The 26,378-nt window shown below is 39.2% G+C and overlaps 1 protein-coding gene across 1 annotated transcript; it reads right to left on the reverse strand.

The window, feature by feature from the left end:
- Window positions 1–18,657: 18,657 nt before the first annotated feature.
- On the reverse strand, window positions 18,658–19,766 carry LOC111369281. Its single transcript, XM_022990730.1, has 2 exons — window positions 19,240–19,766; window positions 18,658–19,183 (listed from the first exon to the last, which is right to left on the reverse strand). The coding sequence occupies exons 1-2, from the start codon at window positions 19,764–19,766 to the stop codon at window positions 18,658–18,660; spliced, it is 1,053 nt and encodes a 350-aa protein (XP_022846498.1).
- Between the last annotated feature and the right edge of the window lie 6,612 nt (window positions 19,767–26,378).

The following is a 26,378-nucleotide window of genomic DNA, read 5'->3' on the forward strand; positions in this document are numbered from 1 at the left end:
CCAAAAAATTAATAAATAATTGAGTTGTAGCACAATGATCATCATACAATTCTCAAAAATCATAACTTAGGTCCGAGTATCAGGCAAATATTTTTATAAAAAAATTATAAGAATTATTTTTTGAGTCAAAAACTCTTCAAATTCTCACTTTAAGGCTAATTAAACAAGTAAAAAGTCACGTTTTACCCCATGTCTCCTCAAATTCGAAATTCATTCTTCTTCATCTCAAATTGTGTTAATTTTAACTTATTAGCAATAAGGAAAAACAAGAACTTTGTTGCTACAAGTTTGGTTATTAAAGGCAAAGGGTTTTCTATTTTCGTGTCAAGCTTAGAGATTGGTGGCGCAAGTTGATTTTTCTTACAAATGTTTATGTATGTTTTACATGTATAAATATAATTGTAAGCTAAGAAATGTAAAGCAAAAATTTTAGGGCCATAACCGGTTTTTACAATCCGAAGTGATTCTTTGGAATAAAAAATTTCACTGATAACTCAAATACATGGAAATATTTATTCTATGAAGTTTTATGTTTTACATACGAATATACTATTTGTTCAAAGGGGATTGCATCTAAGAAATATTATCTTTGAAAATTTTCAGATTGAGAAGGAATTGTGTATGGATAGAGATTGCAAAGATTGTGGAGAAGCTGAGGGGAGAAAATCAAATCAAAGATCAAGGTTCCCCTGCATAGGATGTACTATCATGTATTTTAAAAGTAAGACTAAGATAATGAATTTACATGATCATTTATGAGTATGTACTTCATTTGAGCATGAAATTAGATTTTCATATAACACTATGAATTGATGTTTATTAATTTATGTTAGTATGATATGTTAGCATAAGTTTTGACAGAAAATGTGATTGGATGTGTGAATTTCAAACATGTTAACACTTAAAAGTAAAAATTTTAGCATTCTGTTTGATTTTCAAACTATCATCCAAATCGAATTCTACAAGATTTTGAATGAGATCAATAGGCTTTAAAAGTCCTATGAATCCTCTATCCGTTGACTATAGAATCAAGTCATTTGGAGGTTGATAAGACAAAATTATGCTCTTTTTTCATATGCTGTGTTTAGCGTATCCGTTTAGCATATGATTAGGTGTTCTATTGTGTGTCCAAATGATGTTGAAATTTTACCACGTTGTACTTCAATGAGTTCAGAAAAATACTATAAAAATTTCATAGAATTCAACACTTAGTTGCCACCAATTTTCTCACCACAAAGGATGATGGTGGTGATGTTTGCAACCACCAAGGAAGGGAAAAAACAAAGAGTAACTATGGTAATCACTCAACCCGGAAAACGGCTCCCGCACTATGTAACTGGGCAAAGAATATTAATCAATTTGGGCCAAGACAAATGACCACACGGGATACTTAAAACCACTTGGGCCCAAACACACATATCCACCAACAAAAACTCAACTCCAACTTGGCTATCAAAAAGTGTTGGACCACGAGCAACCTTAATTAATTAAGTTGCTTAAAGTGGCCCATGTTGCTTCCGAGTCAAACCATCACAAAAGTATCGATATAAATTTATCCAACATCGTTTTAATATCATTGTTCAGCTTCTTTGGGTATCAAAAACCCAACATTGATGATGTTTAATTATTTTAGCGTTCAATTTTTTTGTTAGACGCAGATTTTCAACGTTTTGAAAACAAGATCTATATTTTTTCATTAAGTTTGAAATGAGATTGTTTTGACCGATGATGATTGGATAGTATTCGTGTTGATTTATAATCTGTTAAACATTTTTCTTCTTTAATGAAATGTGAAACCCGTTACCTAGGTTTAATTTATATGTCACCCTCATTAATAATTATTTCTATAGCCTACTTCAAATGCAAGAATGAAGATTCTCTCCTCTATTTCAAGTGTGTGTCACGATGGAAAACAAATTTAAAAATGTTTTCATCAGTTACCTATGATCTTTATTCTTATTTTAGTTTTTGCTCCCCGACTCAAGTTGCGAGAAGTAAAATATTGTTTGGAGTTAATTCAAAATAATTTAAACAACACGTTTGCAAAAAATATTTCATAGAATAATAGAATTAAAAACTTTGTTAATTGAATGAACTTTGTGATGCCTAATGACTTTTTTGGGCTGTGATAACAAAATGGGCTAAAGTCCAAAATCTGTTTTATTAAAACCAAGGCTCTTGTCCAATAACATGACTTGATCCACCCGACCCAAAAGGTAGAAAGCGTATTTTCTGGTGAAACATTTTAAATGCTGTCCAAAACACGTCCTCTTTGTTATTCTTGGGAGCCCTCGACCATTAGATGAAATCCGGATCAATGGTTATTTGTCTGTGGGTATAAATATGCCTCTTGGTTGCCCTAATTGAGTTGAATCGTCACTTTCTGTGAGACTTCGAGACTCTTCCAAACCCTTCTTCTTCTTCGTGAACTTCCAATCTCTGATTGGAACTGATTTCTGAGTGGTTCTTCTGTGTGAAACTGAAATACTAAGTGTCTTGAAGGGTTAGTGTGTGATTTAACCCTTGTGGCTTCCTTTAATCTGATAGAGGAAAAGCCTTAGGGTTTGGGTGGATCGTGTGGGTCATACAGACGGGTACAAACCTGATTTTCTCTCGAGTCTAAACCTACAATATGAAAGGCCTTCATCTTTGATGCCTGTGGTCTAAGTTTCGTTGATCGACTGGAAGCGGATTTGTTTATGTAATTTTTGTACTAACATTTTTCTTGGTTGTTTTGTATATTTGGGTTCATTACTTTGTGTAATAGTGGTATCAGAGCCTTCGACTGGCTCTTGTGGGTGAATCGAACCACGTTCTTGCAATATCCGATAGATCTGGTAAATTTCTTGAAGTCACAACCCTAGATTTTGAGTTTTTTTGTGATAAATCTGGCTTTTCTTGGTGAAAATTGCCTACGGTGATTGGATTTGTTCGATCTTGGGTATTGTGGACTCATACCTTGATGAAATTCGCGTGTGGTTATGTGAAACGACCACCACTATGGTTTAATTCTTTGAACCCTACTTTTACTGCTTGATTTCTTGTTATCTGCTTTACTGAATAATTGTTTTTGCATTTGGACCTGTGTGATTTGAGTTAATCTGTATATACTTATTTTGTTGGAGTAGTGGAGTCTTGCTGTGTTGGAATATTATATTCATATGGGTAACTGTTCTGTTCCTGTCTTGTATTAATACCTTCCTCATTTCGTATCAACAAAACCTCTACCCATCACCCAAGCCTTGACCTGAGATCTTGAGTCTCACGGAATCCTGGTAGGGCTGAGTAGTTAATCTTTAAAACTTTGTGTTGGATATTGTGTGTATGTTAAGTTGTTATTTTTGCACTTACATATACTTTTCTACCTGGCCTGTAATATCAGGAATCTCTGCTTCTTATTTGCCTGTTGTGATCAAATCAGTATTGCTAAGTGTGACCTATTTGATCTATAAGATGACCACCACTAGCTTTGAACTTGGGGTCTTCAATGGGAAGGGGGATTTTCCTATATGGCAAGAAAAATGAGAGGGGTTTTAGCGCAATAGAAAGTTTCTAAGGCTATAACTGGAGAGTTTCCTGAAACAACGACACAAGAACAGAGAACTGAATCAGATGATTTAGCCTATACCTCAATTATTCTCCACTGTCTGACCAAGTGTTGAGAAAAGTAGGGAAATTAGAAAACACAAAGGCCCTATGGGATAAATTAGAGAAGCTGTACTTAGTGTCTTTACTTAATAAGTTCTTCCTTCTAGAGAGGTTCTTTAGTTTTAAGATTGATCCAACCAAAGATCTGGATGATAATCTTGATACCTTCAATAAATTGGTACAAGATATCACCAATGCTGGGTATAAAATTTTGAAGAATATAAAACAGTAATACTTCTTAATGCCATACCAAAGGCATACAGGGATGTCAAATCTGCCATTAAGTGTGGCAGAAATACTTTGACTCCTAAGATTGTTATAAATTCTATAAGAAGTAAAGAATTGGAACTTAAAACTGAAAGACAAGGGAAGAAAACTGAGAGTTTGTTCATGAGGGGAAGACAACCAAATAGGCAAAATAATAACCATCCAAATCAAAATCATTCATGAAACAGTAACAGAAAGAAATTCAGGAGTAAACCAAGATCAAAATCAAAATTAAGAAATAACAGGAAGTGTTATGGTTGTGGGAAACTAGGTCATCACATAAAAGATTGCCATAACAAGAAAGTTGAACTTAAAGAAAAGAAAGTTGATGAGGCAAACGTGGTTGAGCCTGCTAAACCTAAAACAGTTGATGTATATGTGGTGGCTCAGCAACCTGATCTGGAAGTGGCAAATTATGCTCACAACAGATATGTCCATGAGTGGATATTGGACTCAGGTTGTACCTTTCATATTACCCATGAAAGGTCCTGGCTTCAAGATTTTAAAAAGTTAGGAGGTGGTGATGGGGAATAATATTGCCTGCAAAGTTGAAGGTTTAGGTAAAATTTGAAAATGGATACATGTATACCCTAGAGAGAGTGAGGTATGTACATGAATTCAAAAGGAATCTGATCTCTATGGGAGAATTAGATGACCTAGGGATGTGTAGTAGGATTGGAGATGGGTTGATGAAAGTGATAAAGGGATCTCTTGTCATCTTTAAGGGTGTAAAGAAAAATGGGATCTATGTAGTTAAAGGTGAAACAATACTTGAAAATAATGCTACTATCTCTAATACTAAATCTAATTCCACCCTAAAATGACATAAAAGGCTTGCACATGTTGGTGAAAAAGGCCTCACAATACTATATAAAAGGGGGGCATTTGGTAAGGACCAAATATAAAAAATTCCCTTGTGTGAAAACTGTACTTTTGGTAAATATCACAGACTCCATTTTGATTCTGGAAAGCATAAAACTACTTCCCCATTGGAATATGTCCACTCTAACTTGTGGGGTCCAGCCTCCATAACTACCTAGGGGGAAATAAGTATTTCCTCTCAATAATAGATGACTTTTCAAGGAAAGTATGGGTGTTTCTACTAAAACACAAATATAAAACTTTTGAAAAGTTTAAGAGTTGGAAAGTCCTTATTGAAAATCAAATGTCTACAAAGATAAAATTTTTGAGAATTGATTATGGACTTGAATTTTGCAACTCAAAATTTGATAAATTTTGTGAACAAAATGGAATCTTAAGACACAAAACTATCCCATATACATCCCAACAAAATGGGGTGGCTGAGAGAATGAATAGGACCTTATTGGATAAGGTCAGGTGTATGATGGTGGGATCTGGAGTTCCTAAGGTGTTGTGGGGAGAGGCTGTTGTGACAGTCACATACATAGTGACTAGAACCCTTTCTAGTGCTTTGGAAGGAAAAACACCTGAATAGAAGTGGTCTGGGAAATTGCCAGACTATTCCCACCTTAGAGTTTTTAGGTGTATAGCTTACTGTCACCAGAATTTGGGGAAATTGGAGCCAAAGGCTCAGAAATGTGTGTTCTTAGGCTATCCTGAATGAATTAAAGGTTATAGGTTATAGGCTAGAGGTCATGGGAGATATAAAATCATAACAAGTAGAGATGTTACATTCAATGAGGATGAGATGCCCTGTTTAGAAAAACAAAAGTCTACAGACCCTGAAAACCCAAATGTGACCAGGTTTCAGGTGGAGTTGGGATCTCAAACTGAGTCTGTTCCTAATAATATGAGAGAAAATAAACCTACACTACCTCAGACTCAGACTAAATTAGAACATTCAGGTGTGAAGGAACAGGAACAAACTGAAATGGATGATCCCAGTCAACAAAGTGATAAGAGAACCTGCAAGATATGAAGACTATCTATCCTATTTTGTCATGTCTTATAATAACCTAGCCTATAAGGAACCTAAGACCTATAATGAAGCTATGAGTTGCAACAAGTCTGGTAAGTGGGAAGCTGCCATGAGAGAAGAGATGAGCTCTTTAATGAAAAATAAAACTTGGGATCTTGTGCCCAGACCAAAAAATAAATCCATAGTTGATTGTAAATGGATTTACAAAGTGAAAGAAGGCAGTTCAAATCATGAGCCTACAAAATTTAAAGTAAGATTAGTTGCTAAAGGGTTTACACAAAAACAAGGTGTGGATTACAATGAGATATTTTCACCTGTTGTAAAATACACAATTATTAGAGTCCTACTTGCATAAGTTGCACATCACAATTGGAAATTAGAACAAATGGATATAAAAACAGCTTTCTTATATGGTGATTTAGATGAGACAATTTATATGTCACAACTTGAAGGTTTTGTGAATAAATTTGAATCTGATTTTGTGTGCTTACTTAATTTTTTTTTATATAGTTTAAAATAGTCCCCAAGACAATAGTATAAAAGGTTTGACAATTTTGTCATGACTGTTGGTTTTGTAAGAAGCTCTTATGATCATTGCCTTTACTTTAAGAAAAAATCTGATTCTTTAATATCCAATTTTCTGTTACTTTATGTTGATGACATACTGTTAATTGGGCATGATTTAAAATAGATAAATGATATTAAAGAGACTTTTGGAGTTGAGTTTGAAATAAAAAATCTGGGGCATGCTAAAAGAATACTAAGAATGGATATACTTAGAAAAAGATCACAATCCGCCTTGATTTTGAAACAATCAGCTTACATAGAAAAAGTCTTATCTAAATTTTCCATGCATGAATCAAAATCAGTCTTTGCCCTAAGCTAGTCATTTCAAATTAAGTAAAGAACAATGTCTAATTGATGAATCTGATATAAGGTACATGGAAAATTTTCCATATGCTAATGCAGTAGGGTCTATAATGTATACCATGATTTGTACCAGACCTAATATGGCTCATACAATCAGCACTTTAAGCAGGTTTATGGCTAATCTTGGTCCTGAACATTGGGAAGCACTTAAGTGGCTTCTTAGGTACTTAAAAGGAACATCTAGCTCGGGATTAGTGTTTAAAAACTGTAATGAAGGAATAATGTTTAAAGACTTTGTGGATGCTGACTTTGCTAGTAATAGGGACAATAGAAAAGTCCACTTCTGCCTATATGTTTACACTTTGTGGTATCTGTGTGAGTTGGAAGTCTCAGTTGCAGCCTATAGTTGCTTTATCAACCACAAAGGCTGAATATGTTGCTGCCACAGAGGCTATAAAGGAAGCCTTGTGGCTTAAGGGATTGTTATATGAAATAAGAACGCTAAATGAACATGTTGTTGTATATTCTGATAGCCAAAGTGCAATAAACCTGTGTAAGAATCCTGTTTTTCATGAAAGAACTAAACACATAGATGTAAAGTTACATTTTATTAGGGATATCATCGCAAATGAATCTGTTCTTCTTGAAAAAATTTCTACATAGTATAATCCATCAGACATGGGGACAAAGGTATTGCCTCTTTCCAAGTTTAAATCATGTTTGGCACTTTTGAATATTGATACAGGTTAACTTTCGCAGTTATAACTTGGTAGCAATTGAAGAGTTGCAAGTGTCCAAAAATCCCATTGGCATCAAGGTGGATGTTGTTGGGCTGTGATGCCTAATGACCTTTCTGGGCTGTGATGACAAAATGGGCTTGATAAGTATGTTTTTACACACTTATTTAGCTCACAAACATGACTTAAACATGGACAAAGTAGTTGAATTGTAACTCAATCTCATTAAATTCATGCAATGTAAGTGTTTCTATGGAAAAGATGGAATTTAGAAGAAAAGAGCCGAAAAAGGACCAAAACTTAACAAAGCGATAGTTCGGGGACCAAAAGGTGCAAATATTGGAAAGTTGAGCTAAAGTACAGAACGAGAATGAAAATATGCCAAGTATGAGATTGAGGATGATACAAGAAGATCGGAGGAAGAAAGAAGTAATATTAGACTGAATTGAAGAAAAGAAGAAGATGAAGGACTAAATTGCAAATAATTAAAAGATGAGCGGAGCAAGTGATCAAGGAATTGATTGACCCAAACGTCAATTAGGAGTCAATATTTGATGATGAAACAAAGGAAAGAAAGAAAAGAGATCAAGAAAAGAGAAAACGAAGTTCAGGGACCAAAACAGTAAGGTTGAAAGCTACAACCATGCGGCCGCATAGAAGGTTGCAGGGATTTCATAGAGCCATTTCACTTGAACCATGCGATCGCATGGCTATAAAAACAAAAAAAAAAATTTGAACTTGCGTTTTTAATTGAAACTCTTTCGAGACTCCGTGAGGACATGATATAGAAACCAAAATTCATCAGAAATAGGGTAGAACGTCCAGGGAGAAGAAAATTACAACTTTTGGAGGCAAGAAACACGATCTTGAAGCCGATTCCACAAGAATTCAAACGGGTTTTCAAGGCTTTATTCAAGATTTCAAGAAATTTTCATACGGGTGCTATTCTTTCAATTTATTAATTTCGTTTTTTGTTCTGTAATTATGAATATTCTAGGCTAGGTTTTCAATTCACTAGGTGATCGATGAACCATTGTTTGTTATTTTAATTCCATATTTCATGAATTTAATATAAAGACTCGTTTGGATAATTTCATCGGTTTATATGCATTGATTTTCTTCCGCAATTAGTGGCCAATGATTGTGTGAGTGTTGATGACTTATTTCTTACATTCGAGAGAAGTGGAATATGTTCGATAAGGTGTAAATCAACATAGGGTCCGATAGGGAATAGAGATATACCCCTATACTTTATGCAATTCTCTAATTGTTCACAAAAACACATGCATTCTTGTATATTTGCATCATCCATAGAGATATAGGCTGGTGGTGTGCAAGAATATGTCTAATATATATCGAGAGAATATGTTGGATAAATTTAGGAACATTGAATTGGCAAATTCCCATCGGGTCATTGATTTTATGAAATTAGGGTTTTTATAGCTTCAATTGGGGATTCGTGATCCTCGTGACTTTATTTTGATTCATTTCCATAAAGTAGCTTTTGAATTTGCATAATTTCATTTACTTGAGTGTTTGAGTCGTTTAATTAGAGAAATTTCGAGATTAAGGTTTCTAATTGAGAAATTAAGGTTTTTAATTGAAATTAGGGCTTTTTGCATTTGGACCATATTTTCATTCAATTAGATTCGGTTAAGGCTAGATTATATAGAATCGAACTACTCAATCTCTGTGGGACGATATTCAGACTTTTAAAAATCCACTTTATTACTTGTTACGATCCGTACACTTGCGGTAGTTTTAAATCGAAATAATTATTTCGTGAACAGGGCTAAAGCCCAAAATCTGTTTTATTAAAACCAAGGCTCTTGCCCAACAATGTGACTTGATCAACCCAGCCCAAAAGGTAGAAAGCGTGTTTTACGATGAGGCATTTTAAATGCAGTCCAAAACACGCCCTCTTCATTATTCTTGGGAGCCCTTGACTGTTGGATGAAATCCTGATTAATGGTTATTTGTCTGTGGGTATAAATATGCCTCTTGGTTGCCCTAATTGAGTTGAATCGTTACTTTCTTTTACTTGAGCAGCCTGTGAGACTTCGAGACTCTTCCAAACCTTTCTTCTTCTTCATGAACTTCCAATCTCTTATTGGAATTGATTTCTGAGTGAAACTGAAATACTAAGTGTATTGAAGGGGTTGGTGTGTGATTTTACCCTTGTGGCTTCCTTTAATCTGATAGAGGAAAAGCCTTAGGGTTTGGATGGATCGTGTGGGTCATACAAAAGGATACAAACCTGATTTTCTCTCGAGTCTCAGCCCAAAATATGAAAGACCTTCATCTTTGATGCATGTGGTATGAGTTTTGTTGATCGGCTAGAAGCGGATTTGATTCTGTAATTTTTGTACTAACATTTTTCTTGGTTGTTTTGTATATTTGGGTTCATTACTTTGTGTAACACTAATTCAGACCTAATCAAGGATAATTATAGTCATAGATGGCTTCCCCAAAGGACTCTCAATACAAAGGAATGAGCCAGGGTTTCAAAGCTGTATGACAGAATTTAGAAAATTTTACTAGAATGCCCTCGAACCACATTTTCTAAACAAATTAGAGCCTATTTGAATTAATCTTGTAAAAGATTGCTAAAGAACGAATACGTTTATTTTCAAAGGATTCTTACCACACATTCAAGTGACCGACGTGATTATGGTTGATTTTTATTTTTCAACAAACGTACACACTTGCTTTAATTTGATATTCTAAGTTCTTCAAAGAGACAGTGGAGCACAAAAAAATGGGGAAAAAAAAAAAAAACCACACCGCACATCCTGGATTTTCTTTTATACTTGATTTGTTATTGTTTCAATATTTTTAAATTGGGGACAATCAACTAAAAACTCACCTTATTTTCGTTACTATTGAATTTTTTATACCTTCATAACTTATTTTCCTAGGACTCTGTTCGGTGTACCTAAAATTAAATTTTAATATATTTTGATAAAAGTTGATAAAATGTATGATTGAAAAGTTGTGGATCATATAAAATCTAGGATTAAAATTAATTGTTAATTTTGATTTAGATTTTAATCCTCACTAAATAGGGGCTAAATTTATGCCACGGAAAAATTGATCATAAATATGGGATGAAAATTCAAAGTTGACAATAAGAAAAAATTTTTAGAGGTAAAACAAGGAAAAAAAGGAAGGCTAAAGAAAATGGGGAGCAGAATTTCTTTTTCTTCGCTTAAGTTGATCATCGTCCTATAGGGCCATTACCTAGAAACTTCAACAAGGATTGCACTTTCAACGCATGGTTGATGGTTCCGTGACGACTTGGCCCAAATGGACTTAGAAAATCAATTCAATTCTGGACATAAAAAAGTTGAATTAAGATTATTTGAAATAACTAAGCCCCCATTTGATTTCCTTTATTTTACTTGAATTTATTTTATCATACTTATTTTTAACTATACATTCACAGTACAATATTTTACACATAAATTCAACATTCTTTTCAATACTTTTTAACCACACATTCTCCAAAAAATACTATTCAAAACAATTTTATTTATTTATTTATTTATTTTTTTGCAATAAAGACTACTAAACAGGGTGTACAGTGAGTCTCTGGTTTTTCATGTCAAATTCCCATCCCTACGTCTATTTGCTCTGTAGTTTTACTTTGTTGTTTTAATGGGGCCGCGTCAAATATTATAACTTCAATGTACCGTGTGACTTCGTTAAATCAATATTTCAATAATTAATAATCTCTAACATTCAGGAATTTCTTCTATCTATTAATTTATAAAAATATCACAAAAATTTAATTAGCAGAATCACATTCTTTAGAGAACTATTTATCTAGAATAGAATGCATTTTCCCAGTTGTCCCGATCTTGAATTGTATACCTTAGAGTACCCTATAAGCTACAACATGGGCATGAATTGAAATGTCAAAAAGAGAAATACACGGTGAAGGGCGTCTAATTTATCGTTCATAGATTAAGGGGGTCATCATCAATATCTTCTTCGACTTCGTCTTCATGTTGGTCTTGTGATGATGCAATTGCTATGAAATTCTTATTCGGTACTTTCTTGTGGATGATTTGTTGCTTATCCTATGAAATTAAAAGGGCATAATAAAACTAAATTAGCATGTTGAAAATTTTCTACTACCTTCAAGTACGTAGTGAAATTAGCAAATATACATTGAATAATGTTTTAATACATGTTTTAAAAATTAATAACCTACACTAATTAACAAATTATTGTGGAAACGATTGAATTTAAAAAGATCAAACTATACTCCTAAAGAATTAAACTTATACTTTGTGAAATGGTTGTGGAACAATACCCTTTTATCTGCCTGGTGGTGTTCGACGTTCCGACTACTCCGTCCCGTCAAGTGTGTGTGACCTGAAAAACGAAGGCGGGGCTTCCTCCCCCGTTTTACCTGGGACGTGAGAATTAGTTTATAGACTTGAAAAAAATGCAATTAGAATTTAGATGACTAAAAAGAGAGAGGGATCATTTTACCTGTGTCACATCCAGAGGTATTTATAGATATTGGGAGTTGGATAACCGCTGGGTGGTTGTGATGCCACGTGTCCTATGTTCGCATTCCTATTACCCCCACGTTGTGAGTGGGGGACCTTTAACTTCTTGCTTGGAGGTTGTGCCTGTATTAACCGCCATAGAACCTAGTCAATTCATTAGAGGTTTTATGGCTAAGTGTTTAGATAGACAATTCCATGCTAGTTGAAGACTTCGCGTAGAGGTAGAGTGACCTCTAGAGGTAGTGGTAGAGCACCCTTGGGGAGTGGTCGACGGCCTCGCGTAGTGGTAGAGCGCCCTTGGGGGGTGGTCGACGGTCTCGCGTAGTGGTAGAGCGCCCCCTGGGAGTAGCGGTAGAGCACACCTGTGGGGTCGATGGTCATGCATGGTGGTAGAGAATCGCTTGGGGATAGTGGTAGAGCACTCCTTACGGGTCGATGGCCTTGCATCGAAGTGCAGCGATCTATCTTGCTTGTCGCCAAGGGTGGCTTCTCCTACCAACCTATATCATTAGCCCCTATCCCTTGTCGATGTTTTCGACAAGGGGTAGCAATTTTCTTTATTTGGGTTGGTTTGAAGTTTTTTTTTTAATGATAAATGAGCAGTTTGTATTAGCAAGTCGAACAATGCAATCGAAATCAAGTAGCAATTTTACTGTACACATGGTATCCCATCAATGGTCCTAATGTTGGAGGGAATTTCCCCCCCAAAAGTTTGAATTCTTGTGTCAATAAAAGGGGTGTGATTTTTACTTCAAAGAATCACTTTCATTTTCTCTCAACATCCTAGGCTTTCTCCCTTCTAAGGTAATTTTATCTCCTTTTTAATCCCAAGTCTTGCTTTGAATTTGTTCTCTTCATCTTTTTTTGTCGCCATGTATAAGACTATTCTTTCTTCTCCTTCCAATGAGAATAGTGATGGGGGGTGTGGTGACTCGACCGGACCTTCGTCGGAGGGTACCGGAGGGGGTCTGACCGGCCCATGGGGGGTGATCGATGACCAGCGGGACTGGTTGACCGACTAGCCTTTAGGCTGGCCGTCGCCCAGCCTCTTTTGAACTTCGTGGCCCATCCGGCCCCTCAACTCAACTCGCTAGTGACTCGCCCCTTTCATCAGGTAGATCTCTTTATGACATTGATAGTGAAACTCATTTAATTGATTCTCAGGCGTTTGTCCCAAATTCCCCAAAGAGGCACATTATTTCTACCAAATTTCCAAACCAAAATTTAGAAATCAGAGAGACCCCGTTGGTGAGGTTGTGCCCCCAGATATCCCAAAAAGTTATAGTCTCTACAATTCACCACTTAAGTTGGAAAAATGTCTAGGTAAGTATGACCGAGTTGATGATTACGTCTATAGAGCCCCCGGTCCTAAAGAAAGACTCCCCGGGTCTGATCCCCACGAGGTAGCCGTGTACAAGGATCTTATGGACGGGGGTTTTTAGTTCCCCATTCATTCCTTTTTTGTGTCGATTTTCAATGAATTTCACTTTACTCCTAGTCAAATTAATCCCAACGCGTGGAGAAAGGCGTTATATTTCCTATATGTTTTTCTCAAAAGGAAAATACCACTTTCCATAGACCTTTTCAGGCGTGTCTTCGAAATGCATGAGCTAGTTTAGTGTAATGCATTCGTCTATTTTACCACCAGGGTTCCTTTGCGATTTCCTAAATTTTGAAATTCGAATAGTGGATGGAAGTCCTGGTTCTTCTTCGTCCGCCCTTCAGCAGGCTGGTTCTCTTTTAACACCAATTGGCGACACCCCCAAATTCGTCTCTATAGATAAGTAGAAGTTACCCCCTTTCTAAAAGCTCAAATCCAAGAGTTGGTTGATGTACTGCCTCTCGCACTTGACTTAAGATCAGTCTTGACCATGAAGAACATGTTGATAGTGAGGATGAGTCGTCCTATTGGTAGGTTATTTCCGTTGGTTTTTTTTATTGCATGCACACACGTTCACTTATTATTTTTGCTTTTAGTTTTTCGGGACTGATGAGTTTGGGTGTGTGCATACAGATATGGACTTTGATCTTGATGAGGTATTGAAGACCTTGCTAGGAGGCGATGAGGGCTCTGCTCCCGTTGATGGTAAGCTTTTGTGTTCACCTCCCTTTTTTTATCCTCATGCTCTTTTACCTTGTGATCTTAACGGATTCTAACTTACATGTGTAGGGGCAGAGCTTGATCTTGAAGGGTCATGGATTCCATGCCCGACCGGGGGCAGGGGGATGAGGTGGATCCATCACCTATCCCTTCAAAGAGAAGGTGGGCGGTCGACAAAGGGGGAAAGTCTCAGGCGATCAACGAGACCTCCCAGCCTTTAGACGAGCCTCGTGAGGTGGCTCTACCTCCTAGGTCGGGTGCTTCCAGTCGTGCACGATGTGAACACGAGGATTTACTTCCCAACTTCGAATTTTCTCCCACTCGGGGCTATCATGAGATGGGAGTGCTCAAGTCTTTGGTGACGCCTGCTCGTTCTAGAGCAATTGCAGGGCGTAGTGCAGATGACATTGAAAGGGCTGCGGCTATTTATCTCTAGAGGGTACATTTCCAATTTCACATTTTCTTTTATGTTGGGTCCTTCATTTTAAGCTTGGTTTTAACGCTTGACTTTTATTCTACGCCCTCACTTCTTAGGTGGTAGCCCTCCAGACCGGACTCGCTGAATCGAATCACCGCTTGGTGTTGGAGTTGAAGATTCTTACTGAAGAAAAGAAAAAGGAGGCTCATCACTACAAGAAAAAGATATCCTCCTTGAGAAAATCTCTGGAGACATCGGATGCTCGAGCTCGCGAGCAGGAGACGGAGAATGACAACTTGCGTTCTGTTTGGGCTCGCACTCTGGACTAGGTGATTGAGAAGTATAAGACCTCAGCTGAGTATGCTAGAGATCTCGAGGTATTTGTGGAGCAGTATAAGATGTCGTCTGATTATGCTAAGGTTTTGAATTCATATGGGAGGAAGGCGATGCAGCATCTATCAAACTCTCTAAGGAGTGGATTATGGCTGAGCATCCTTCTATAGACCCCTTTGGTCTAGATAGGTTTCTTGCGTAGCGCAAGGGAAAGGCAAGTGGAGCATAGTCATCCAGGTCACTTGGACGTTCATTACGAGGTGGCAATGGGGATGTCTCCTCTTCAAGCTAAAGTATTTATTAGTTGTTGTTTTCTTTGCTGATTTTTCCTTTTTCGTGTTTACTTTTGTTTAGTCTCATTATCTCCTTCTTGTCCGGGGTGTAGTCAAGAATTTCTCATATGTATAAACATATTTTTCGTTCGCTATTATTAGTGTTGAGTGCATTGTTCCTTCAACTTGCTGTCTCTCATGTTGTCCTTCTTCTATTTCTTTTCACTGTTTGATGGAGCGGGGGAGTGGCTATCAGAGTTTAGTGGTTGATGGCCCTAGCCAATTTTAGCCTTGTGTTACCCCGTGCCTAGCCGTGTAGGCTATGTTGACCGTCGGAGAGGGGTCTAGCGGTTAAGGGCCTTAGCCAATTTTTGGCTTGTTAAGGCTCTCCGCCTAGCTGCGTAGGCTATGTCAACCATCGGGAGAGGGGTTTAGCGGTTAAGTGCCTTAGCCAATTTTTGGCTTATTAAGGCTCTCCGTCTAGCCGCTTAGGCTATGTCGACCGTCGGGAGAAGGGTCTAGTGGTTAAGGACCTTAGCCAATTTTTGGCTTGTTAAGGCTCTCCGCCTAGCCACGTAGGCTATGTCGACCATATGTCTTCATGGGATGAGGGGGAGTCTGAGACTGTATATCGGTATAAAAATACTTGGATTTGTGAGCTCAGTAAGCGCACCGTGACATCCTAGCTAGGCTGGCCCTTCCTTAGCGCCCTCATCACTTGCTACTACTAAGGTTTTTCATTGAATAAACAAATGCAACTAAGGGTGCCTCAGTGAGGCATTACATAGAGAGAATTAACAAGGCAATCTATCTACTGTATTTACAAAAGCGTAGTCCATACGTCTATTCTAAAATTTACTGGTAGTATTTTTTGAGATGCTCTGCGTTCCACGGTCTTCCCAGTGGTCGTCCCTTCATATCTTTCAAGCTGTAAGCCCCCTTTCCTAGGCTGCGGATCACTTCATATGGGCCTTCCCAGTTTGATCCGAGTTTTGCTAAGGGGCATCCTGCTGCTGCCGCGTCTTTTAAGACGAGGTCCCCTGGTTGGAAGATTCTTGGTTTCACTCTCCGATTGAAGTATTCGGCGGCTCTCCGTTTATAGGCCATCATCTTTATTGCTACCTTCTCTCTTACTTCTTCTAGTAGGTCGAGTTCTACCCTGGTCGTGGTGTCATCGGGCTGTCTGACTTTCATCCTGCCTGTCTCACTTAAAATTTTAACTAGGACTAAGGCTTCCATCCCGAAGGTTAGTCTGAATGGCGTCTTCCGGTTGCCTCTCGTGGAGTTGTGTGGTACGCCCACAGCACATTGGAAAGCTCGTCTGCCCAAAGTCCCTTCTCCTTTTCCAATCTGGTCTTCAGATCCCAAAGAATGACTCGGTTGGTCACTTCAGCTTGCCCGTTCGATTGTGGATGAGCGACCGAAGTCAGTCTATGGTCGATGTGATAACTTGCACAAAAAGCTTTGAAGCTATGATTGTCAAATTGTCCGCCGTTATCTGTCACCATTACCCTGGGTATCCCGAATCGGCATATTATATTTTTCCATACAAAACCCTATAATCTTGCAGTCGTGATGGTTGCAAGTGGTTCTGCCTCTACCCACTCGGTAAAGTAATCGATGGCGACTAGCAAAAACTTCCTTTGTCCCTTGGCTAAAGGTAGAGGACCTAAAATGTCCATCCCCCACTGAAAAAGTGGGCACACTCCAAATATGGCTGCCTGTTGCTCGGCTGGGACGTGGATCAAATTTCTGTGTCGTTGACATGTGTCACACTTTCTTACTAGTTCTTTGGCATCTCTTTTCATGGTTGGCCAGTAGTAGCCTTGCCGTAGAATTTTGAAAGCAAGGGATGTTGCCCCTTGGTGGTTACCACAAGTCCTAGCATGTACTTCAAATAGTATCTCTTTAGCTTCCGAGGGTCGTATGCACTTCAGATATAGCATGGTGAAACCCCTCTTGTAAAGTTGCCCATCAATGATGGTGAATGAGGCTGCCCGAGCTCTCAACCTTCTTGCTTCAAAGGGATCTTTCGATGTTTTATTCTCTGCGAGGTATTTGATTAACGGATCCATCCAGCTTTCCTCGTACTCAATATTTTTCACCTCAACCCAGCGTTGGATGCTAGGTTGCTGTAAGACTTGCACGTTTGCTGTTCACGGCAGAATTCTTGGGTTTGCCGATGCGAGTTTCGCTAGTGCATTTGCCAGCTGATTTTCCTTTCGTGGGACCTTTGTCATCCTGAAACTTGTGAACCCCCTTTGTAGATACCTTACTTTCATCAAGTAGGCTGCCATCTTCCCATCCTTAGCTTCATATTCCCTCGACACCTGTCTAACTATCAGCTGTGAGTCACTGCAAACCTCTACCGAAGACACCCTCAGCCTAGCTGCGAGTGATTACTGCTTTATACTCAACATCGTTGTTAGTGGAGGGGAACTCGAAGTGTAGTGAGTATTCCAATTCCTCGAAGTCTGGTCCAATCATTATGATTCCTACCCCTGATCTTTTCGTATTTGAAGAATCGTCCAAAAAAACCTTCCAATCTGTCTTTTGACCTTCTGGGTCTTGATGGGGTGGTGAGCTTAGCAATGAAGTCTGCCAGAGCCTATGCTTTGATGGCGGTCCTTGGCTTGAATTCAATGTCAAATTTACTCATTTCAATTGCCCATCTTAGCAATCTTCCGAACTTTCCACCGGCTGTACCAAAAACACATTTCTCAGGGTTGAATTTTAGATTATTCTGTCGGGCTATGTCGAACACTCTCTGTAGACAGGCCACGTGGTCGATGACCTTAATACTTTTTACCACCATACCGTCGACGTAGGTTTCTATGACATTTCCAATCAACTCCTGAAAGACCCTATTCACCATCCTCTGGTAAGTTGTCCCTGTATTCTTTAGGCCGAAAGGCATGGCAGTGTAATAGTAGGTTCCAGAATCTGTGATGAATGATGTCTTTTCCTGGTCGCACTCAGCCATAGAGATTTGATGATACCCCGAGAAAGTGTCTAGGAAGCTAAGCCTCTCGTGACCCGATGTGGCGTCGATGAGGTGGTCTATCCGTGGAAGCGGGTATGAGTCCTTAGGGCATGCCTTATTCAATTCGGTTTAATCTATGCACATGCGCCACTTTCCATTTGACCTTTTTACTAGCACAATGTTGGATAACCATTCGGGGTACCGTACCTCTCGAATGAAACCTGCTTGCAGTAGCTTTTCTACTTCCGTCCTTGCTATTTCTTGCCTTTCGGGGGCGAGGTTCCTTTTCTTCTGCTTCACTGGTTTGGCTCCGGGTAAGACTCCGAGGCGATGCTGAGCGAGTGTTGGGCTAACTTTGGTGATATCACTTGGGCTCCATGCGAAGACGTCTAGGTTGTCTGTCAAGTACCTCACCAGCTTCCCTTTTTCGTTAGAGTCCAACTCGGCCCCGATGCTGACCTCCCGGCCCTCCATTATGGAAATTTTTCGATCATGTTAAGTGGCTCAATCCGCCCTCTCGGAGGTTTGACTTCTAACATCATGACTGATGGGGCTTTTCTGACCGATATACTGTCAACATAACATTTCCTGGATGCTTGCTGATCCCTTCACACACACCCAACTCCCCTGCTGGTTGGGAATTTCAGGACCTGGTGATAGGTCGAGGGGATGACCTCAGCCGTGTTGAGTAACGGCCGACCGTAAATTGCATTATAGGCTATGGGAGTCTTAACCACCAAAAAGCTCACCATAATTACCACAATGGTTGGATATGTGCCTCGCATGACCGGGAGCTCCACAGTACCTTCTGGGATCACCGTGGCTCCTCCAAAGCCTTGCAAGCGGGTGTTCACGATTTTTAACTTGTCAGGTGGGACCCTTAGGCCTAAAAAAGCGTCACAGGTGAGTACATTTGCGGCACTTCCCCCGTCGACCAATACTTTTTTGACGTCAAAATCAGCTATGTCGCCTACTATTACTAGGGCATCATCATGGGGGTGTGCCACGCCTACCAAGTCTTCCTCACCAAAATGCTCTGGTTGAACCTTGCCTTCTTTTGGATAGAGCAGATCTCGAGAGTGCGGGCGTAGTTTTTCCTTGCCGAGTGTGAATCTCCCCCTCATACTAACCCTCCTGTAATCATGTTTATCACTCCGGCCCTAGATGGGGGACAACCCTCCATCTTTTACTTTCCCCGGTTGTCCTTCACATACTTGCCCAAGAGACCCCACCCTAGAAGGGGCTCGATCTCCTCCTTCAGTTGCAAGCACTCTTCAGTATCATGCCCGTGATCGTTGTGAAAATGATAATATCTGCCTTGGTTTCTTTTGCCCACAAGCGTTACCATGGGTCTCGACCATTCTAGCTTTTTCATGTCTCGTATTTCCACCAATAGTTTGGCACGTGGGGTGTTCAAAGGGGTGAATGCCCTGGACTCCTCTCGTTTGTGCCTGGCTGGCCGATATTGGGATGCCTTTTTCACCATCTGCTCACTCATTGGCCTATTTTGGTTGGCAGGTCTTAGCTCATCCCTCGCCTTGCGCTTGTGACTTTCTACTTCCCATCCTTCTTTGAGGTTCTTTGTGACCTTCTCCGCCTCCTCAGCATCAACATACTTGTCTCCCTTTTTCAATAGGTCATGCATTGATTCTGGGGGGTTCTCAGAAAGTGACATCTTAAAAGCTCGGTTCCGATTTCCATTCATCAACGCAGTCATCACCGCCGACATTTGAAGGTCCTCTATTCTAAGGGTCGCACGGCTAAATCTGGCTAGATATTCCTATAGAGACTCATCTTTCTCCTAGACCACCTGCATCGGTCCAATGGCTGTCCTCCTCTTTCTCTTGCTACTCAGGAAGTAGGCTATAAAACTCCTGGAAAGTTCATCAAATGTTCGGATAGACCGGGGGGCAAGTGTTGCCACCTAGTCTCTGGCTTCCCTCCTGAGAGTCGGGGAAAAGACCAGCACATTACCGCATCGGGCGCTGCATAGAGTCTCATCAGATCAACGAAGGTCCACAGGTGGTCAAGCGGATCTATGACCCTGTCGTAAGCCTCTATCGTAGGCTGCTTGAAGCCTTTAGGTAAAGGGACCGCCATGATCTCGGGCGCGAACGAGTCCTCTTCTAGGACTATCTGCCTGCGTTTGTCTTTTCTTTTAGATATCGCGTCATCAATTTTCTTCGTCATGACCTCCTCCATTCTCCGCTCCAGATCCGCCAGGGGTGAGACGGACTGTAAGACCGTCATCCCTGGAGCCCTTGAGCCTGCGGTCATCGGTTGGATGGCAGACGGTGTTTCTATTTGTACCTCCTAGGGTAGAGGCGGGGCCTTTGTCGAATGCGGTGGGAGGACGGCTCTCTGCGTTTGATTTTGTAAGAGGGTCACATGGCCACTAATTGGGTCTTTAGGGCGCTGAACTGCTTTGCGTCACATACTGCAGCGGTGGATCGGGGCTTCTGGCGATCGATTCTGATTCTGCCTTCGTCATTGCTGCTCTTAGGCGTGTGTCACTTCTTGTTCGTCTTCTCGACATGACCTCTGTGTTCAGTGGAAAAAATTCCCACAGACGGCGCCAATGAAATGGTTGTGGAACAATACCCTTCTATCTGCCTGGTGGCGTTCAACGTTCTGGCTACTTCGTCAAGTGTGTGTGACCTGAAAAACGAAGGCGGCGCTTCCTCCCCCATTTTACCTCTGGCGTGAGAATTAGTTTATAGACTTGGAAAAAATGCAATTGGAATTCAGATGACTAAAAAGAGAGAGAGAGAGAGAGATCCTGTTACCTGTGTCACATCCGAGGGTATTTATAGATATTGGGAGCTGGATAACCGCTGGGCGGTTGTGATGCCATGTGTCCCACGTTGGCATTTCCACTACCCCCACGTTCTGAGTGGGGGCCTTTAAATTCCCGCTTGGAGGTTGTGTCCGTATTAACCACCATGGAACATAGTCAATTCACTAGATTTTATGGCTAAGTGTTTAGATAGGCAATTCCATGCCAATTGAAGACTTCGCGTAGAGGTAGAGTGATCTCTAGGGTTAGTGATAGAGCGCCCCTGGGGAGTGATCTACAGCCTCGCGTAGTGGTAGAGCGCCCCCTGGGGATAGTGGTAGAGCGTCCCCTGGGGGTAGTGGTAGAACGCCCCTGTGGGGTGGTCGACGGCCTCGTATAGTAGTAGAGCGCCCCCTGGGAGTAGCGGTAGAGCGCACCTGGGGGGTCAATGGTCGTGCATTGTGGTAGAGCACCGCTTGGGGATAGTGGTAGAGCACCCCTTAAGGGTGGATGGCCTAGCATCGAAGTGCAGCGATCCATCTTGATTGTCGCCGAAGGTGGCTTCTCCTACTAACCTATATCACTTTGTATCCCTCTCTGTTTTCTTCTATTTTCCTTGTGTAAACGTGTTAATGTCTAGTTAATCAAATTTTAGGTGATTTTTTTTTTCTTATCAAATATCATAAATAATCCATGAAATGTTTGGAAACATATTAGGCAAAGTTGGACATCGCTTTTAAAGGGAAAGTGGAAAACCCTTGGCATGCACAAAATCTAGATCAATATGATGCCAATATGCGGCAGTTTTATATGGTCCAATCTATGGAATTTTTGAATCGATCCCTCGAGATGGAATGTCTGTACACATTGTGCTTGTTTTATAATTTTTTTTACATGCCACTCAAATGACAACCTACATCAGATTCAGCTGATTTGTTCAAACTGTTAAGCAGAGATTATAATCTAGAATGAAATTTTTTTTGTTGATTGTATTGATTGCAACTGAGAGGGAGGACAATGTACATCTGACACAAATATTCACTTCCGACGTGTAAAAGATACCGTTGACCCTTTGAACATGGACGATTGCAAGTTTTTCCTATATATCTTCCTAATTTGTGTTTTTGCTAGCATTCCAGAGCAGAATTTAATTGGTCAAACTTTAATCTTAATAATATATTTTATGAGATTCACAACATTTATTAATTTGTCAACTATATATCACATTAATTTTTACCAAGATCTGTTATTTTCTTATCAAAATCTTTGTAAAAGCAACCCCTAATCCACAAACCTTAGGAGAAAAACTTTAGTAAGACAATTTTATAACATGGTAGAACTTACTGTTTAATCATGACACCTCGGACTTGAATAATTCAAATCATGACACTTCGACATTCGAATGACGATATATGGTTTAGGTTCTATATAGCGAATTATAACATTTTCAACAACCAATTCAGGTACTCAAAACATGTTAATCCCAATACCATCTAAACATTCAAGTTTCCAAAGGGAATTCAATTTTTAAGAACTTTTAAATACTTCTTTCTTAACTCAGAAATTATATCCAATAGAGACAGCGACCAAGTCTGAGGTTGTCGTAATATTCAGTCCAAGGTAGTAACTACTCAAAATAAACGGAGTGGAAGTATCGCATGGTCTATGAACTATGGTAGAAACATCCCATCAGCAGTGGACAGGTTGCAATATATTCCACAAATGTAATTGATAGAATCATGGACCAGTTTAATTTTTTCCATCCACTTGCACAAGAGATACAAACTGATGTATGGCACGCAAGCAGAAATTGAATCTGTGGCCTCTTTCTTGCGTATTCCAACACGCAAAATGAAAAACCAGTAAAACATTGCACAAATATTCAAGAATTTCACTATACAGACACTGGACTCACAGATTGGTCAATACTTGCGACTTTCTTAAAATGACCCTTTATTAGTTTAATAAATAAGGAAGACACAGACAACCAACCATTTGTGTCTGAAGCTTGGAATTCATTTCACCAAAACATGAAATACACAGTTTTCTTGGCGTCTTTAGATATTTGCATATTCTGTCTTATCCTTTTATCAAGAAAATCTTCGGCTGCTGATTTTTTGTACGAAGCATGCGTGCCCAGGAATTGTGGAAATGGCCCAAACATTACATTCCCATTCTATATTGAAGGTTTGCAAGAATCCTACTGCGGTTACCCCGGATTCCATCTCAAGTGCGGCAAACATGGCTATCCAACGATTAATTCAACCGAAAATGACTATGTAGTTGAAACCATTTCCTATCCCAGTCGTTCTTTTCGTGTTTATAATGCTGCTGTTTTGAGTAATTTAACCGGTAGATGCCTTCCACAAATCAAGAACACGACACTTCCTATTGGAGAGTTTCAGTATGTTAATGTAACAAGTCTTTATCTGTTGTCCAATTGTATTGAACCGTTGCCTAAGGATCTTTCGCAATACATGGTTGACTGCCAGGGTGAGAATAGAGATAATTTGGATTTAGCAATTTTGGATAAGGATGAAAATTTGCAGAAGGGACTGGAAAATTGCGAAAAAAATGTGGTGGCGCCGGTGGAAGTGCATGGAGATAAAGAGAGGATTGTAGTGGGGGAGTATGAGGAGATTTTGAGAAGAGGGTTTGAACTGAATTATTTGTCATCCAGTGACTGCAGTGCATGTGAGAGAGAGGGCGGCAGATGTGGCTTTAACACTACTACACACAGTTTCAGGTGCTTCTGCCCTGACAGACCCTATTTCCGGAGTTACGGACCACTACGTACAGTTTCAAGTAGGTTATTATCGAAAAAAAAAAAAAAGTAAGTTATTTCTTTTTTGTTGCTTTCGATTTATGGAATCTGATAATTGAAAACTTAAATTGAGAATATAAAATAAACCACGAGAAAAGTTTCTTAAAACATGTTTACTTTTCACACGATAACAAATAAGATTTTAACACTTGTTCTTGCTTCCATAAAAAGGTCACAAGGGTATGTAACGTATGTTAACAGAACATGTACTGTAAATTTAGTAGACTAAATTTTTTCTTCCGTGTTACCTAAGTGGCTAAGTCACTTATTGTGGTTTTCGATTAGCAACCAGTGCGTTGCTACAACCAGTCTCAACGAAAGATATATCAAGGCCTTGACCCGTGCAAATTTCAGCCCTTCCCAGATAGCCATGCACTCACCCACCAGTAGATCAATATTACTTGCGAGAACTTTGGGAAAGGCAGCCACCATTTTGCCAGTTCTCATCCCTACAAATATCCCAATCCCATAGACTTTTCGACCCAATTCATTGCATCAACATTCTGTTAATAAGTAGCGATTTCAAACAATTATGGACTAGGTCCCATGGGCACCTGATGTATTGGAGGTAAGATTTATAGTTTTAGCCCATTTCATTTTGTTTTCGTGGACTGGCCCAGTGAATTTGAAATTTATGGACCGGGCCCACGTTGTTGTAACTATCTATTTATTAACAATTGTAGCATACTTGAATGTGAAATAATACTAATAATTCAACCTCACCTCCACACCACCTCCACTCATTTAAAAATTTGAAATCGCTCTCTGGAAATGTTCCTTTTTGTTGAAAATTTGTTCAAAATCAATGGAATGATGATGGACTTATTGTTGGGCTCAATTGTGGAATTGGTAGAATCAAGAGAAATTGAAAAATACAAAATTTGAATTTTTGCCTATGCGTACGCACAGACTTAATTATGTGCGTACGTGAGATGTATTTTGGCAAAATCAGAATTAAATTTTGCTTCTACTATGCGTACACACGATTTATATTATGCGTACACATAGTGTTAAAAAATAGCCGTTGGCTGATTTTTCAATTTGAAACTTGGGAGCCGTTTTGGATTAAAAGTTGCCACTTTTCATCTTGTTTTGACACTATTTCATGATGTATTGATTGAGACCTATAAATAGGTGATGAATGATCAATACAAACATTATTAAAATCATTGAAAACATCTTGAGATCCATATATCATTCCATATTGAATTAAACTATTGATTTACATTCATATTCAAGATCTTCCTTTGTGTTCTTAAAGTTTTGGAGGATTGCACTTGTACTTTGGTGTTAAATCCTATACAAGGTTTGATATAATCATACAAACCGTTTGCCAAAACCCTTAAGCATCTCATTCAATTCCGAGAGGGGGCAAATATAGTTTGAGGACAACGATCCCGTGTTCAAACCTCAAATTCGTTCTTAACGTATTTCGTGATTTCTATTCATTTTGTTTCTATAATTTTGTTGTTGTTTTTTCTCCAACCCCTTATTTTCCAACAATCTCAAACTATATTCTACGATGGAGAATGATACAACTATGGTAACCATCAAACTCATGAATCAAGATCTGGTTAGATTGGATCGTTTTGATGGGACTAACTTCACGCGGTGGTAAGACAAGTTGAAATTCCTCCTAACAGCGTTGAAGATTTTTTTATATTCTTGATCCAGATTTGGCGCCTTTGTCGGAACCAACGAATGGAGAATCCGAAGCAATCAAGACCGAGAGACAAAAATGCCAAGAAGATGAATTGATTTGCCGTGGTCACATCTTGAATGCATTGTCGGATCGTTTGTAGGATCTATACACCAATACAACTTTGGCAAAAGAAATTTGGGAAGCATTGGAAAGTAAGTACAAGGCGGAAGAAGAAGGTACAAAGAAATTTTTGATTTCTAAGTATTTTGATTTTAAATTCTTAGAAAATATCTTTCTTCTTCCCCAAGTGCATGAGTTGCAAGTGATTGTCAATAAATTAAAGGTGGTAAAAATTGATATACCGGAGACCTTTCAAGTGGGGGCTATAATTGCCAAACTTCCCGGAACTTGGAAAGGATACCGGAAGAAGATCATACATAGTTCCAAAGATTATTTTTTGGAACAACTGCAAAATCATCTTCAAATCGAAGAGGAGTCGAGAATACGTGATAAAACTGAAAATTCTCATGAGGGCTCTTCTAAAGCAAATGCTGTGGAAAAAATAGAACCGCCAGCAAAATCCAACAAAAGGAAGCCTTCTAGGAACTTTAACAAGTCCAAGAAGAAGACTAAATGAGGTTATTTTGTGTGTGGAAAATCTGGTCACTATGCCAAGGATTGTAGGCACCGAAAACAAAACAACATCGAGGCCAAAGTGAATTCCATCCAAGATGACAAAATTGTGGCCACCATAAGTGAAGTAAACGCAATCAAAGGAAATGTTCTCGGGTGGTGGTATGATACTTGTACTACGGTAGATATATCACATTATAAATCTTTGTTCAAAACTTATCAAGAAGTGGATGGAGAACAAGAGATTCAAATGGGTAACGAGATGCGATCGAAGGTGTTTGGAAAAGGAAGTGCAGACATTATCTTCACTTCCGAGAAAATCGTTACTCTAACTAATGTATTGTTCCGGATATGAATAAGAACCTAGTTAGTGGCAATCTCTTGGAAAAATCAGGCATCAAATGTGTTTATGAGTCCGGCAAACTTGTACTATCTCATAATGGAAAATTTGTTG

The sequence above is a fragment of the Olea europaea genome, chromosome 20, assembly GCF_002742605.1.
Source record: "Olea europaea var. sylvestris chromosome 20, O_europaea_v1, whole genome shotgun sequence".
Classification (NCBI taxonomy): domain Eukaryota; kingdom Viridiplantae; phylum Streptophyta; class Magnoliopsida; order Lamiales; family Oleaceae; genus Olea; species Olea europaea.